Source organism: Eumetopias jubatus, unplaced genomic scaffold (genome assembly GCF_037043125.1).
Source record: "Eumetopias jubatus isolate StellerSeaLion01/CBP00866 unplaced genomic scaffold, mEumJub1_p1.0 scaffold_96, whole genome shotgun sequence".
In the NCBI taxonomy this organism is placed as follows: Eukaryota; Metazoa; Chordata; class Mammalia; order Carnivora; family Otariidae; genus Eumetopias; species Eumetopias jubatus.
The window spans coordinates 214383-231919 of record NW_028274902.1 but is presented as its reverse complement, the minus strand read 5'-3'; the positions used below and the strand labels follow the sequence as shown (position 1 = coordinate 231919).

The 17537-nt window shown below is 37.1% G+C and overlaps 2 protein-coding genes across 2 annotated transcripts; both read left to right on the top strand.

The window, feature by feature from the left end:
• Positions 1-35: 35 nt before the first annotated feature.
• On the top strand, positions 36-4636 carry LOC148161665 (uncharacterized). The gene is made up of 4 exons (XM_088020650.1): positions 36-597; positions 4149-4220; positions 4388-4516; positions 4632-4636. The coding sequence occupies exons 1-4, from the start codon at positions 36-38 to the stop codon at positions 4634-4636; spliced, it is 768 nt and encodes a 255-aa protein (XP_087876776.1).
• On the top strand, positions 753-16140 carry LOC148161664 (serine protease 52-like). Its single transcript, XM_088020652.1, has 9 exons — positions 753-2398; positions 2917-3085; positions 3961-4220; positions 4388-4521; positions 4632-4934; positions 13574-13709; positions 14084-14331; positions 15196-15329; positions 15871-16140. The coding sequence occupies exons 5-9, from the start codon at positions 4820-4822 to the stop codon at positions 16138-16140; spliced, it is 903 nt and encodes a 300-aa protein (XP_087876778.1). The 5' UTR covers positions 753-2398; positions 2917-3085; positions 3961-4220; positions 4388-4521; positions 4632-4819.
• The last annotated feature ends 1397 nt before the right edge of the window (positions 16141-17537 follow it).

Below are 17537 nucleotides of genomic sequence, written 5' to 3'. Positions count from 1 at the left end.
AATATTCATTAGTAAAATCCTGGACACATTCTGCAATGTCCACAATTATATCCTGGACTCAGTCTGAATATCAAGCAGTAAATTCTTATATACCGAGTGTAACTGATACGGTCATATTTTGGACTGTACTTATATCTGAGTCTAAGAAATCATGGATACTGCCTGAAGCTGGTATATTCAGTATTTCATTGCATCCTCAAAGTGATTCTACTCAATCCTTGATTCAAGGAGAAAATCAAGCATTTCTTCTGTCGACATATCCTGGAATTAATAATGTTAATACATGGCCTTTGCCTGAATTTGAAACACTGGTATCATGGAGAGTGCCTTTGTCACAAGCAGCCACACTTTTACCCCTATCTGAAACTGATATTAGCAGATATTGGTTTAAAACTGAAACAGAAAGAGTAAGTACCTCGGCCTGCTCAAAACTTCAAACAATGAGAACTTTGACCCAGTTTGAAACTGATAGATTTGAGCTCTTGGCCCAACATGAAACTCCTACAGTCATATCATGGATTCCAACAAAAACTGGTATATCCCACCCCTGGAATAAGTCTCAAAAAGACAAAGTAAGAACCTGGACCCTTTCTGGAGGTGATGCCTTGCGACCATGGATTCACAGTGAAGCTAGTATATTCAAACTCTGGATCCAGTCTAAAAGCAGTACAGTCACACCCTGGACCAAGCCTGGGTCTCAGTCAGTCAATATCTGGACTGAAAGAAATACAGGCACATTTTGGTACCTGACTCAAAATGATGCAGTTAGGCCTTGGTCCCAGCTTGAATCTCAAATGACATCTTCTGGGACCCAAAATGGTATAAGTAGCTCTTGGACTCAGTATGAAACTAGTACAGTCAGATCCTGGACCAAGCTTGAAATCAGTACAGTGCAACCCTGGATTCAGGTAGAAACTGCTACAATTAGATCACAGACCCAGTCTGAAAATATAGAAATATACCCCCCGACCCAGTTAGAAGCTGGTACAGTAATAAGACACTGGTTCCAGACTAAACTGGATTCAATAAAACCTTGGAACCAGCCTGAAGCCAATACAATTAGATCATGGACTCAAACCTGAAACTGAAACAATCCAAATTTGGACCCAGACAGAGGCAAAGTAGTAAAACCTCCAACTTCCTTGGAACTTGATACAATTACATCTTGGTTACAGACTCAAAGTGATACAGTCAACCCTGGATTAAATCTGACTCCCAATCTGTCAGTCCCTGGAGTCAGGCTGACGGTATAAATCACCCCTGGATTCAGCAAAGTGGTACTGTGAATCAACCCTACTCAGAAATCCAAACAGTCAGACCCTGGATGAAGCTAGAACCTGATGCACTTAGATCTTGGTTCTACATTCCAATGAATAAAGTCAGACCATCGACCAATTCCGAATCTCAGATCTTCAGCTCCGGGTTGCAGCCTGAAGTTGGTATGTTTCACCCTTGGATCCATCCTGAAACCCAAGCAGTGAGATCCGGGGCCCACCCTGAAACTGGTATGATTGCATCATTTGCTATTCATAAACATGACAAAGTCAGAACATGGATCCATAATGAAGTAGAAATCAGACCTGACAGGCATTATAAAGCTGATAGAATTATATTATTTGTTCCTTCTGAGGTTGAGCCAGATAGAGCAACTCCCTTAACTAGCCATTTCAGTTCCTGGTCTAAACATGTACCTTTTTTAAACAATAGAAATAATTCCTTCCCCACATCAGTATTTTATAGCTTTGTCAACTGAGATAGGTACAACAGAAAGCCAATATCAAATCAATTCTCTCCGTTTGAGTGAGCTCACAAACATTCCCTTTCTTCCCCTTGCAAGTACTTGGCTTCCTGAAAGACTTCATTACCCGAAGGTTGTCAAATTACAAATTACAAAAACAAATGGAAGCCCTGATGTAACATCTACATCTCTTAGCCCCCTCTCTCCATCATTTTCCTTTCTTATTCCTTGTTCTCTCCCATCACCATGTGCATTGCCCCATTCCTATTTGGTCATTTCTTCTGGTATATTGCCTTTATTCTATATTTTCCCTTCTTGCTCCATTCTTTCTCCAGCAGCCTTCTCTCCTGTTCTCCTGCCTTAGCCTCCTCTTCTGATAGCTCTGTCAAGGAATTGTCTTCCTTAAAATTTACTGAAGAGAACATTCTTTCTCATACTTTTTCATATCTGCTTGCTGCTCCAGCCACCCTTTTAAGAAAAGAACCTTCTCTGATGCCTGGGTCTCAATCTGGAACCAAGTCTCATCAGCCTGAACAAGATCCTCTCAAGTATTCACAACTCAACGTTCTTTGGCTGAGTGTCACTTAGGTGTGGCCTGGAAAGAGAGTGTCCAGGCTTTCTGGCTCTTCAAGACAGCTGTTATTTCTCATGAAGCCACAGGCAAGTTCAGTGTAGTCATCTATTTGAGTTATTATCCTTAGCACCAAGGTCTTTGTTAGAGCCTAATTACAAGAGTTTCTCTATAGGTCAGAAATCATGCCCTCATATTTGGGCAGGATACAATTCAAACCATTATTTAGATCAGAGAATGGGGAATGCATAACAAAATCTTAACAGATATCTACATATTCAGAGAAGATAATTATTGCTAGAAACAGTTTTTTAATAAGTGTAGTTCCTTTCAGAGCATATTATAAAAATGCTTTAGTGCTTAGAAATGGTTTACTGTTCTATTTGAGGAGTGAATAGACATATGTTATTTTCAGAGAGGTGTATTCAGACAATCTCTGTTCCCATACCCAACTATATAGGGTTAAAATTTATATTTCCAAGCACTTTCCTAAAGTTGAAAATTTACAAGCACTTTGATAAAGTCAAAAATTAGGAAATCAAACTGTTCAGGTAAAGGAGGTAATAATACTTCCTTCACCTATTGAAAATATGGATTCCTTCTGCAGAGTGTGGATTATGACCTGGCCTTGTGCCCCACTGTCCCAACTGCTGGGAGGCAGACATGGGTGAATTTCCTTGGATGGTTTCCGTGCAACTCTCTTTCTCCCATTTCTGTGCTGGCTCTGTACTGAATGAACAGTGGATCCTTACCTCAGCTAGATGTGCAAATTTCATGTAACTCTGAGTATGTCATTTCAAGATTGTTTAAAGATGATACATATTCTTTGTTACAGAAATCAAATTTTGTGTATCTTCTTGCAGTAGTCACATCTGTTACATTTTCTTAACTAAAGAGAAAGCATCTCTACTTGGATCTTGTCATATCTCAAGTATCCATAAATGGGTGCTTTACCTGTTTTTCAGAGATAATTTCAGGATCCAAATCAATAGAACTGTTAGAAGATACCCTATTTTTGTATAATTTTACCTATAATAAAATGATGGAAATTTTAAATAGTAAGGTTCACAGTTTTCCACTTTCTGACTTCAACCATGTTATCTCTTAAATATATGGATCTGTAGAAGAATTATAACTCTTTGAAAAATATCCTTTTGAGCATAGTTTTATTTCTTCTTTTAGCATAGTGAAGTAAGTCTTTGGACAAACAAGGAAAACAAAGCCCCCAGAAAGGGAATAACTGTCCAAAGTTATTTATATTATTACTATACAATATTTCAACTCCTAACTTTCAAAATGTATTTCACTAAGTGTTTTTTTTTTTATTATGTTGTGTTAGTCACCATACAGTACATCATTAGTTTTTGGTGTATTTCACTATTTGGTGTATTTGGTGTATTTTACTTTCACGACAAATATTAGCATGCCTAATAATTTAAGTTAGGAATTTTCAACAGTTAAATGGTTTGTATTGTAAAACTTACCTCCTCATTTCTGAAGGTGTCTAAGCATAGTGTTCCTAATAAGACAGAAGTAGTGAAGGGAATAGTAGTACTTTAATGCTCACCTGGACTTTATTCATGTTAACTCTAGAGTTCTTTTCCACATTGAAATATGTAATAATAAAATGCTTGATAAATTTCCCTCCCAGAAAAAACTCAGAAGCACTAGCCCTGGTCCAAGTTGGGCTTACTGATCTTCAGGAGCCTGCTCAAGCTCAAACTGTAGGCATTCACTGTGCCATGCCCTACCTAGCTCCCAAGGGAACTTTGGGTCCTGGGCTAATCTTCCTGAAACAGCCCCTACATTTTCAACCCTTGGTGCTTCCTATCTGTCTAGAGGAGAACCTGGAGCAAGAGAAAAATATACAGCTGTATGACTGCTGGCTACCCAGTTGGTCCCTCATGAGAGGTGAGTAATGCAGCATATTTACATGAGCATAAGTATGATATATTTGAAAAGAAGGAGTAGTATCCTTTCATGTAATAGAAGGTTTGTGATTATCTTTTCCTTCAGCCATATTTCTCCCTCTAACTAGGGTAAAACTAAAATCCTCTCTGTTCTCCCTTTTCCACTAGGAAGTCCTGGAATTCTGCAGAAAAGGCATCTAAGAATACTGCAAGTCAGCACATGTGCCCAGTTTTGGCCCAAGCTGAATGAGTTCACTTTCTGTGTGGAAGCCAAGCAAGCTCTTGGCGAGACTGGCTGTAAGGTGATACAGTTGAGGGGTGTGGAAAGCAAAAGTTACTTCTTCAAAACCAGAAGTTACTTCCTAGCCTCCTTTAAAGTGTACATGGACATTTTGCTCTTTGTTTCTTGCAGGGTGACGTAGGGGCACCTCTGGTATGCCATCTACAACAAAAGAACACATGGGTGCAGGTGGGAATTTTGAGTCACTTAGATGAACATTGCACAAAGCCCTACGTCTTCAGCCAAGTGAGCCCTTTCTTTTTTTTTGGCTTCAGGGAGTTACACAGCCCAGCCATGCACCATGGTCCCAGCAAGGGGCCATGACTACCTCTGCTTCCATCTCCCTTTCAGTCTCTACCTCTACAAACAACTCAGCTTTTACTGCCACTCCTGCTTCTGTTCGGCCACAGTTCATCTCTCTGCCACAGCCTCAGAGTAAGGCCCAAGAAAATGGTAGTCAGGGAGGTATGAAAAAAAAAATGAAGAGGAAAGGATAATGGAAATAGAAAAGGAGGGGGAGAGTCTTTTCCCAGAGAAATGCATGAGTTTTTAATACCAAATAATAGGAATCATTACCCTTATGACTTCCAAAGGTATTTCATTCTTGGTGTATTATTTAACTGCCATAATATTTCTTTCTGATACAGGTGACGTGATTATAATAATATTCTTAATTACTGTGATACCCATAGAACTAGAATGGTTTAATCACATTATCAGTATAGAAAGAGGGAACAAGGTTAGCATAGACACTCAAACTTTTTATTCTTCTCATGTGAACGTCTTTACTACCACAGAATCTTAACAAAAGTTATGTCAGAATTTTAAGTTGAGAATATACTTTCTTGGTAGAAATATATATAAAATTTTCTCTAATATGCTCTACTGAAATCTGTTACATTGTGTCCATCTTTCTTTTCCTTACTATTATGAAATCTGTCATACTATCATCAATGACAACCTCACTTTTCTTTCCTTAGAAATTTATTTCTAACAAATCATATTTCTCCATATTATATTTTCACCTACTTAAACCTATTTCTCATGTTCATACTGTCATATCCATAGTAATGGGTGCTTTTTTAAAGCTTTTTTAAAAAAATTTATTTCATTATGTTATGTCAATCACTGTACATCACATCATTAGTTTTTGATGTAGTGTTCCATGATTCATTGTTTGTGTATAACAACCAGTGCTCCTTTCATTATGCTCTCCTTAATTCCCATCACCAGGGTATTAATAGCCCATCCCCCCAATTCCTACCCTCTAAAGCACTTGTGATGAGCACATGGTGTTGTATGGAAGTGTAGAACCGCTATATTGTACACCTGAAAGTAGTATTACCGTGTATGCAAACTGGAATTTAAATAACAACTTTAAAAAATTAAACCTTAGTGTGATGTGCAGTTGTTACTTTAAATATGATTTTCAGGTTTGCCACTTGGGAAAGTGAATTTTAGAGTTTGTCCCAAAAGTTTTGAGTTGAAGTAATAGTAGTTAATACATATATAAATTGAAATAATGGTAGAGATAAGATGTATAAAAAGAGTAAGGGAAGAGAATAGGTGAAGACAATCTAGACTATTCAGGGAATTACACTGTGTTAATTGTCAAAGTGATGAGGACTTTGAAATATCTGAGCAAAGAACTTCTTATCTTCTTATCTCTACCATATTTCAATTTATATATGTATTACTTCAACTCAAAACTTTTATGACAAACTCTAAACTTCACTTTCCTAAGTGGCAAACCTGAAAATCATATTTAAAGTAACAACTGCACATCACACTAAGGTTTAATTTTTTAAAGTTGTTATTTAAATTCCAGTTAGCATACATGGTAATATTACTTTCAGGTGTACAATATAGCGATTCTGCACTTCCATACAACACCATGTGCTCATCACAACAAGTGCATTGCTTCATTCCCATCACCTGTTTCACCCATCCTCCACCGAGTTCCCCTTGGTAACCATCAGTTTGTTCTCTAGAATTAACAGTCTGTTTCTTGGTTTGCCTCTCTTTTTTTCCCCCTTTGCTCATCTCTTTTTTTTTTAAATTTCAAATGTGAGTGAATTATATGGTATTTGTCTTCCTCTGAATGACATATTTTGCTTAGAATAATACCTTCTAGTTCCATCCTTGTCATTGCAAATGGCAAGATGTCATTCCTTTCTGATGACTGAGTAATATTCCAAAGTATATATGTACCACATTTCTTTATCCATTCATCTGTCGATGGGCTGCTTCCATATCTTGGCTATTGTGGACATTGCTACTATAAACATCAGGGAGCATGTACCCATCTGAATCAGTATTGTTTATTCTGAGGGTAAATACCTGGTACTGCAATTGCTGGGTCATAGTGCAGTTTTACTTTTAATGTCTTGAGGAACCTCCATACTGTTCTCCAGAGTGGCTGCACCAGTTTTCATTCCCACCAACAGTGCAAGAGGGTTCCTCTCTGCATCCTTGCCAACATCTGTTGTTTCTTCTTTTTTTTTAATTTTAGCCATTCTGACTAGTGTGGGGTGATAACTCATGGTGGTTTTGATTTGTAGTTCCTTGATGATGAGTGATGTTGAGCATCTTTTCATGTGTCTGTTGGCCATTTGGATGTCTTCTTTGCAGAAATATCTGTTCATATCTTCTGAAAATTTCCTAACTGGGGTTTGGGCTTTTGGGTGTTAAGTTTAACAAATGCTTTTTATATTTTTGATACTAGCCTTTATCAGATATATTGTTTACAAATATCTTTACCCATTCTGCAGGCTGCCTTTAGTTTTGTTGATTGTTTCCTTTTCTGTACAGAAGCTTTTTATCCTGATGAAGTCCCAATAGTTAAATTTTGCTTTTGTTTCCTTTGCCTCAGGAGATGTGTCTAGTAAGAAGTTGCTGTGGCTGATGTCAAGAGAAGTTACTACAGGTGCTCTCTTCTAGGATTTTAATGGTTTCAGCTTTCACATTTAATCCATTTTGAGTTTATTTTTGTGTATGCTGTAAGAAAGTGGTCCAGTTTCATTCTTCTGCATGTGACTGTCCAGTTTTCCCAACACCATTTGTTGAAGAGACTGTCTTTTTGCCATTGGATATTCTTTTCTGCTTTGTCAAAGATTAGTTGACCACAAAATTGTGTGTTTATTTCTGGATTTTCTATTCTGTTTCATTGATCTATTTTTGTGTGTTATGTATTTGTATATTCTGTACCAATACCATACTGTATTGATCACTACAGCTTTGTAATATAACTTGAAGACTAGATGTACTGCTTCCAGCTTAACTTTTCTTTTTCAACATTGCTTTGACAATTAAAGTTCTTCTGTATATGTTCACTAACTGAACATAATAATAAAAATATATACGTAAAATAATTTAAAAACAAAGTTCTTCTGTGGTTCCAAACAAATTTTTGGGTTGTTCTAGCTCTATGAAAAACCCTGGTGGTGTTTTGATAGGATTACATTAAATTTGTAGATTGCTGTGGGTTAGAGACATTTTCAAGTAATTTTTCTTCCAGTGCATGACTGTGGGATGTTCATCATTTTTTGTGTGCTCTACAAATTCTTTCATCCGTGTTTTACAGTTCAGAGTACAGGTCTTTCAAACCTCTGGTTACATTTATTCCTAGATATCTTATTGTTTTTGGTAAAACTGTAAATGGGATTGCTTTCTTAATTTCTCTTTTTGCTGCTCATTAATTGGTGTATAGAAATGTAACAGATTTCTGCACATTTACTTTGTATCCTGAGACTTGACTTTATCAGTTCTACCGGAACTTTTGTTGGAGTCATGTCAGTTTTCTGTATATAGTGTCACGTCATCTGCAGGTAGTGAAAGTTTTACTTCTTTCTTGCTGACTGGATGCCTTTGATTCTAGTGCTTATCTGATTGCCGAGGCTAGGACTTCTAATACTATGATTAATAACAGTGGTGAGAGTGGACATCATTTTTTTTTCCTAAATAGGGAAAGAGCTCTGTTTTTTGCCATTGTGGTTAATGGTGTCTGGGGTTTTCATATATGGCCTTTATTATGTTGCAGTATGTTCCTTCTAAATCTACCTTGGTGAGGATCTTTATCATGAATGGATATTTGTACTTTGTCAAATGCTTTTTCTGTGTCTCTTGAAATAATCATATGGTTTTATCCTTTTATTGATGGTATATCACATTGATTTGTGATAATTGAACCACCTACAACTCAGGAATAAATCCGATTTGAGTGGGTGAATGATTTATTTAATGTGTTGTTCTATTTGATTTGCTAGTATTTTCTCAGGAATTTTTCCATCCGTGTTCATCAGATATTGGTCTATTGTCTTTTTTAGTGGAGCGTTTCTCTGGTTTGATTTTAGAGTAATTCTCTCCTCATAGAATGGATTTGGAAGTGATCCTTCCTTTTCTGTATTTAGGAATAGTTTGAGAATAGGTATTAACTCTGAATGTTTGGTAGAATTCATCTGGGGAGCCATCTCATCCTGGACTTTTGTTTGTTGGGAGTTTTTTTCATCATTATTATTACTGATTCAATTTATAGGTTGGTAATCAATCTTTTCAAATTTTCTATTCCTTTTTCTAGGAATTTACCAATTGCTTCCAAGTTGTCCAGTTTGTTGGCATATAGTTTCTCATATTTTCTTATAATTATCTGTATATCTGTTTGTATTTTTGTGGTGTTGGTTGTTATTTCTCTCTCATTTGTAATTTTATTTATTCTAGTCCTTCCTCTTTGCTTCTTGATAAATCTGCCTGGAGGCTTATCAATTTTATTAGTATTTTTCAGAGAACCAGCTCTTGGTTTCATTGATCTGTTCTGTTGTTGTTTTTAGTTTCTATATCATTTATTTCTGTTTTCATGTTTATAATTTCCTTCCTTCTCCTGGTTTTAGGCTTTGTTTATTGTTCTTTCGCTAGCTCCTTTAGGTGTAAGGTGAGCTTATTTGAGACTTTTCTTGCTGGTTGAACTAGGTATGTATTGCTATGTACTTCCCTCTTAGGACCACTTTTGATGAAACTCAACAGTTTTGGACTGTTGTGTTTTCATTTTCATTTATTTCCATGTACTTTTTTATTCCTTCTCTGATTTCCTGGTTCACTTATTCATTACTTATATTTAGTTTAACTTCCATGTATTTGTGGTCTTTCCAGATTTTTTTTTCTTGTGGTTAATTTCTCATTTTATAGCATTGTGGTCAGAAAAGATGCATGGTATGACTTCCATCTTGAATTTCTTGAGGCCTGTTTTGTGGGCTTACATGTGATCTATTCTGGAGAATGACCCAAATGCACTTGAAAAGAATGTGTCCTTTGCTCTTTTAGGTTGGAATGTCATGATTATATATGTTAAGTTTATCTGGTCCATTATGTCATTTAAAGCCCTGTTTCCTTGTTGATTTTCTGTTTGGATGATCTGTCCATTGATGTAAGTGTGGTGTTAAAGTCCACTACTATTATTTCATTATTATCAATGAGTTCCTTAATGTTATTAACTGCTTTATGTATTTGGGTGCTCCCATGTTGGGTGTATAAATATTTACAAGTTTTAGATCTTCTTGTTGGATTGTCCCCTTTATGATTATATAGTGCCCTTCTTTGTCTTTTGTTAATAGTCTTTGTTTTAAAGTCCAGTTTGGGGTGCCTGGGTGGCTCAGTTGGTTGGGTGCCTGCCTTTGGCTCAGGTCATGATCCTGGGATCCGGGATCCTGGGATGGAGTCCCACATTGGGCTCCCCCTCCTCCGTGGGGAGCCTGCTTCTCCCTCTGCCTCTGCCTGCCACTCCCCCTGCTTGTGCTCTCTCTCTCTCTCTCTCTGTCAAATAAAATTTTTTTAAAAAATCTGAAGTCTAGTTTGCACAATAAAAGTATTGCCACTCCGGCTTTCTTTTTATAGCCATTTGCATGATAAATGTTTTTCCATCCCCTCACTTCAATCTGCAGGTGTCTTTAGGTCTCAAATGAGTCTATTATAGACAGCATACAGATGGGTCTTCCCCATGGATGGACACATCCATTGTGTCACTCTTTGTCTTCTGATTGGAATATTCACTCCATTTACATTCAACATAATTATTGTTAAATACATATCAATGTATTTGCTTTGTGGTTGTTTATGAAGATTTTCTTTGATACATTCTTGGCTTTCTTTAATGGTTTGCTGATTTTCTTTAGTGATATACCTGGTTATTTTTTCTTTATTCTTTGCATATTTATTAGTGTCTTTGATTTGTAGTTACCATTAGGTTTGTATATAATATCTTCTACATGTAGCAGTCTATATTAAGTTTATGGTCATTTAAGCTTGAAACCATTCTTTACTCTTTTCCACCTCTCATTTTAATATCTACTGTTATTTATCTATTTATTTATCTATTTGTTTATTTTTTGAGAAAGCGGGAGCAAGAGGGGAGGGGAGGGATGGGGGAAAGGGAGAGAGAGAATCTTAAACAGACTCTATGCCCAACATGGAGCTGGACTTGGGCTCAAACTCAAGACCCTGAGATCATAAATCAGGCCAAAATCAAGGGGCTTAACCAAATGAGCCACCCAGTCCCCGTATGCTGTCATATTTTAAATTCTTTTATTTTCTGAGTTCCTTGCATGACATTTTATAGAAGTGTTAATTTTTACTAAGCTTTTATGTTTCCTACCTTCATACTGTAACTTTTGGTCTCCTGTTTCCACTCAAAGAGTCCCCTTTTAATATTTCTTGCAGAACTGGTTTACTGGTCACCAACTTCTTTAGTTGTCTTTTGCCTGGAAAACTATCTTTCCTTCTGTTCTGAAGGATAGCCTTGCTAGATAGAGTATTCTTGGCTGCAGATTTTCCGCATTTAGCACTTTAAAAATATCATGCCACTCCTTCCTGCTGAAAATCCACTCTTATCCTTATGCATTTTCCTTGTATGTAACTGTCTTCTTTTGTTTTGCTGCTTTCAAAATTTTGTCTTGTCACTCTATTTTGCTAGTTTAATTACAGTATATCTTGGTGTGGGTCTACTTTTGTTGATTTTGTGGAGGGGTTTCTGTGCTTCGTGCATCTGGATATGTTTCCTTCTCCAGATTAGGGGAGTTTCAGTTACTATCTCTTTAAATAATTTCTGTGCCCCCTTTTCTCTCTACTTCTTGGCTCCTATAAAATGAATGTTATTACATTTGATGGAGTCACTGAGTTTATTCTCATTTTGTGTACTTCTCTCTTCTCTCTTTTGTTCAGCTTGATTACTTTCCATTATTCTGTCTCCTAGATCATTAATTTATTCCTCTATTTCTTCTATTCTTCATGCCATCAAGAATGTTTTTCATTTCATTTATCAAGCCCTTTATCTCCTATGTTATTTTTTGTTTTAGTAGTCTCACTGATGCCTTCCAGTCTTTTCTCAATCCAGTGAGTATCCCTATGACCATTATTTTGAATCCTCTATCAAGCATGCCACTTATAGCAGTTTTGCTTAGACATCTGGCCTTGGCCTTATCTTGGTCTTTCATTTAAGACAGATTTCTCCATCTTTTTATTTTGTCTAAGTCTCCATGCCTATTTCTCTGTGTTAGGGAGGTTAGCTACAATTCCTCTTCGGACAGTAATGGTCTTAGGAAGAAGAGGTCCTGTAGTGACCTGCTGTATCGTGTTACTGTTCCCCAAATGCTGCCTCTTCCAGGCATGCTTCCAGTGTGTGCTGCCTTTGTTCTTTTGTTTCATTCTGGCCACTTTATCATTTCAGCCAGTCTTTTACAGTGGCTCTCTTCACCTGCTCTGGGTAGTGTTTAAACTCTGGCCTGAATGTGGTTGGTTTTAACTAGGTGTGTTCTGGACTGCTTGTGAAATGAGATGTGTTACCACTGCCTCTGGACGCAAGGCTTCACAAAACTCTCAGGTTGGGAGATGTGACATAGGCAGGAGTTTGTACTAGGCTTATGGGAAGCCCACCCTGGTGAAAAATCCACCACACTGAGACTGAGGCAAATTTGACTGAGAAGGGCAGTCTTGCCAGAGCACAAAGGGGTGGAACATGGTGTAAAAAAGTTGTGTAGCAAGCAACCATGCTGCACTGGTTACCGCAGGTGGCCCTGTGTTTATTCTGAGGGGCAGGGGACGTAAATGGTACTTTCTAGATCCTTTGTTCCTGGAGATGGTCTGTCTATGAACACTGCCTCTGGGACATTCTCTGAACTGAAGCCTCTCTGCTGTGTGGCCCAGGTGCTCTTCAGATTGCTGTTTCCACACTGTATGTTCCCAGGCTGTTTACCTGTCTTTTCTCTAGGAGCAGCCTCAAGGCCTCTGGGCTCTCCCAGAGCCAAGCCTACTGACCTTTAAAACCACAAAATTCAGCCTCTTTCACTTTCCAAGCTAATTCCTATGGGGTTTGTTATCCTTGTGCACTGCTATGTGTGCTAGTCTGTCTGTCACCCTTCTTCTACATCATTGCTCCCTACCCACTGCAGTGGCCATGAGCCATTTCTCTCCCAAACAACATCTCCACACTTCCTGCCTTCTTTGATATGGCTGCTTCTGTCTCTTTAGCTGTATAATTTGTTCTCTCAGTCTTCAGATCAAATTATGTTGCATTTCAGATAATTTGATGGTTATATAGTTGTGTTCATTGCATGGGGTGACAATAGTGTCTTCCTACTATACCACCATCATCCCCTCCTAAGTGTCACTGAATTTTTAAAAAGTAATTAAGCTCAGTTCCTTCTGTTCCACTTAAATTTTTAAATTTATTTCTCCAATAAATGGTCAAATAAAATTTTGCTTCTTTTTTTATTGCTTACTATGTTAATGACTCCTAACTAAGCAAACTAACAGCTGAAAAAGAATTCCCCTTGGGAAGAGACCTATAATAGTTCCCAATAGTTTGACAAATGAAAGGTAATTAAACTGGACCATAAAGAAATGATTGATCTGGAAACATAACAATAAGGCAATTATTCCTTTTAGGGAAATAGCATATATGTAACAATACAGACTGTGTGTTTGCAAGTCAATTGTAGTAACCGTAAGTTTAGAAGGGCTAGGAAGGATGAAAAACTTTAAAGATGGGCTACAGATGACGATTCTACTGAATTTACTTTTATTCTCAGCTTTAGCAGATCGAATTTCTCTACGATATGCCATGCCATGGCAAGCCATGATCATCAGCTGTGGCAGTCAAATTTGCAGTGGTTCCCTTGTTAGCAGCTCTTGGGTTCTCACTGCTGCCCACTGTGTCAGGAACATGTAAGTTTGCATCCTGCTTCATATAATACACTGTGCTACAGTATTTTCAAATTAGTTTGTTGAAGTCTTCTTTGAATTAATTCACTTCATATTATGCCTGAACAGTATCTCTTATCTCTATAGAATCTTTGCATCAGGCTAGGCAAGAAATTTGCCTCAGTGTGTTTGATTGATATTTCCTTTAGTTAATACCTCCCTAATTCCACTGTGTATGAATTTTGAGTTTTCTTAGTGTTCTGATTTCCCTACAGGTAAAGTAGGAACTTTATACATCATAGCTAATGGAATACATTACAAAGCCTAATACTGATGGCTGTTAAGGGCTCATATATCCTAGTGAATATATTCTAATTAGTCTCTAACTACACACTTAGGAATCCTGAAGACACTGCTGTAATACTAGGCCTGAAGCACCCTGGAGCACCTCTGAGAGTTATTAAGGTGTCTAACATTCTACTGCATGAGAGATTTCGGTTGGTGAGTGGGGCAGCAAGAAATGATCTAGCACTGCTGCTCCTTCAAGAGGTCCAGACTCCCATTCAGCTCTTAGCACCATTGGGACATCTGAAGAACCTCAGTAGCTCAGAATGCTGGCTTTCTGGGCCAAGAGTTCTCAAACCAGGTCAGTAGTTAATTTGCTTATTAGGACAGTGGTTCTAAAATATGTGAGATGGGGGATCCATTTGTTTGATGTTAAAATTCAGGTAAGAATTCTAGCCAATATTGTCTCCATTATTAATTTTATTTTTTTTTCATAACTCAACTAATTTTTAATGGGAACATGAAAAATTTGTATTTAACTATCGACTTATATTAACAGTGAAAAAATTTAGTCAAGGGTTTCAGGAGTTTTATAATTGCATGCTACTTACTATCCAAGGAGACCCTAAGAAATCATTAGTAAATACTAGATTAACAACATGATCCGAAATGTAAAAAGAAAATGTGGCTGTGTAACCAGGGATTCCATCATCCTGTGATTCTTCTATTTTCAGTGTCTGGGTTTTGATCAAAATAAGAGATATTCTCTGGGATTTGTTTTGGTTTTATAAAATGATAGTTTTGATAATGACTACATAAGATTTCAAATGTGCAAAATGATACAAGGTAGATATCTCTCTGTGTACAGTCAAGTTTAGTAAATAAAGTAGACATGGACTGCTTCCTAAATGTGCTAACTTTATAATAATGAAAAACATAGGTCATTGTTTTTACTTATACTTAAGAAAATGAAGTTAGATATGACTTGAAATATATTTTACAAATGAAAATCAAATTATAAATTATTTGGAATGGCATTTAAAAAGTGAGGAAAATTATTAGAATGGATAAATATGTGCAGTAAGATGGTGATAACAAAATAAATGAAGTTTTTTGGCATTAAAACTTAGAGATAATTTAAAGTGATGATGATATCATCTCATTAGTTAGTGTTACAATGCAGGCTATATCTCTTGGACTTCTTATTTTATACCTGTTTTTCTAGGAGAAACAGATGAGAATCCAGAAATGTTACAGATGCAGGTGATGGGAGCTTCAGGCTGTGCCCACCTCCACCCTGACATTGGCAGTTCTATTATCTGCTTCATTACTCAGGAGAAAGGCTCTGATACGAATGTGGTAAACAGTTCCTGTTCCTTTTTTAATTCTAATTCATAGAAACTATAAATTTTTCTACATATAAAAATGTAGACCATGCAATTAGTAAGTTATAAATATAAGAAATTGGGTTTTTGTTCAGTGGGAAAAAACAAAATTACTTACAGAACAAACTTCCTCAAAAATGTATGCTATTAATCTCTGGTTTATCTGACACTTGTTATTCTTAACTATCCACACTGAAAAGCTGTTTTGGTGGTGTCCATAGAAATTAGGAATTTCATATAATTCTGTATATTCTAATACATGGCTTCTAAATTTCATCATATCTGAAAGCTTAATTTGCCTTTATAAATGCCATCTTTATGGACTAATGGTCAATGGCATTATCAGTAGTTTACTATGAGAAGAATCTATTTGGTAATTATATTGATTGGCTGCTAGCTATTTGAGACCTCTTTATTTTCCAAATAGTTTTTCTCTTTTCCAACTAACAAAGTCTAATAATAAGTAAGAATTTAAGACAGTGGCTTTAATCAAAATTCTACCATTGCCTTCACAGGAACCTGTGACTCCTGGCAGTGCTGTTATGTGCAGACCAGTGTCTGGAAATGGCATCTGGAGACAGATAGGCTTTACCAGTCTAAAGGCACTTGCTACCATTGTCAGCCCACACTATTCCTGGATATTTTCCACATCAGCCAAAACAGGTCATCCCCTAAACCAGGCACTCATGCCTTGGGTGGAAAAGCCAAAGTCATCTAGTCTTCATAAACAGGCAACACTACCACTTTCATCATTAATGATTCTTGTAATGCAGAGTCTATTGTAAACCAGTGGTTATAATGACCAGTACCAATCTGGTCACACTGTGATAAAAAAAAAAAAAAGAGATCAGAACTTCCAATTAAAACAAAACAGTTGAATTAAGACCCTAACTTCTCTGCAGTTATTCCTTAGAAAAGCATCAATTCTATCCATTAAAATGACAGTCTTTTAACATTGTAAAAAAAAAGATTTTAACAATTAAAATTTCAAAAATGTAAAACCTTCCACCATGACTTGTGATAATAGTTAATAAGATAATATAAAAAATAAATCACATTGAAAAGTTGACAAATACATAATCACACCTCATAAAACTTCAGAGCGCTCATGTGTTCTATCAAAAACATATACGCCTAAACTTATTCTATTTCAGTTGTTAAAGAGAATAAGACAATTATAAAGCTTGAAGTAGTTAGTAAAACATAAAAAAATTAATACACAATGTACAGAAAACCCTTAATTATATAAAAATAAACATGAAAGAAGGAGTTTTTCTTTGGATTTTCCATATGTAACTAAACAAGTTAACAAAGGGGAAAAAAGCAAACCACAAACAAGAAATAGAATCTTAGTTATTAAAACTGTCTTAACAACATGAGATGGTGGCTTGGATTAAAAAGATTATAGGAATTAAGCATAGAGCAGCTATATAGAGACAAAGTACTTGTTTGAAACTGAAAAATGATTATAAACACAGACAAGTAATATAGCATGATATATTAAATTAACTGCAATTGAAATTAAAATTAAAAAAATAAAGGAGTCACGGTAAATGAAGAAATCATGAATACAGTTAGCTGTAAAGATGGGACATTGCAAAGAAAAAACTTTTTTTTAGAACAAATAAGATCAACTAAACCAAACCGATGACAGAAAACATATGCTTTTCCTGGAGGCATACAGCAAAGGGGATCCAGATGCCCCTCCCTGAAGAGGAAGTCTGGGCGAACACTGTGGAGAGGGTGGCAGGTGGATGCAGTCCGCTGGCTCGGTGACCTCAGTGCTCACTCTTTGGAAGGCCAAGGCCAGGCGGCAAGGAGCTGAACATGGCACCCAGGTGACAGGCAGCACGAACGCCTTCACCACCAGAGATGGAGCATCGTGTGTTGCATTCTGCCAACAGCACGAATGCCCCAGGAAGGGGTTCCCGGGTCATCTGGCCTGCAGAGGAGAACGCATCCACTCTTGACTTCCCTGCTCCGGGCCAGCCGGGTGAGACGGTGAGCAGAATATCAAGCTGGGCCATCACGTCCCCAGAGCTGGCCCACAAATGTGGTGAGAGAATGCCCACGAGTGGTTTTGAGCCAGCAAAGTAGGCTTGGTTCTGTTGGTCTGGCACCAATGCAAGCCAGTCTATCCAGGCATCACTGACAAGCAGGGGCTCCTTGTACTCCCCCTCCC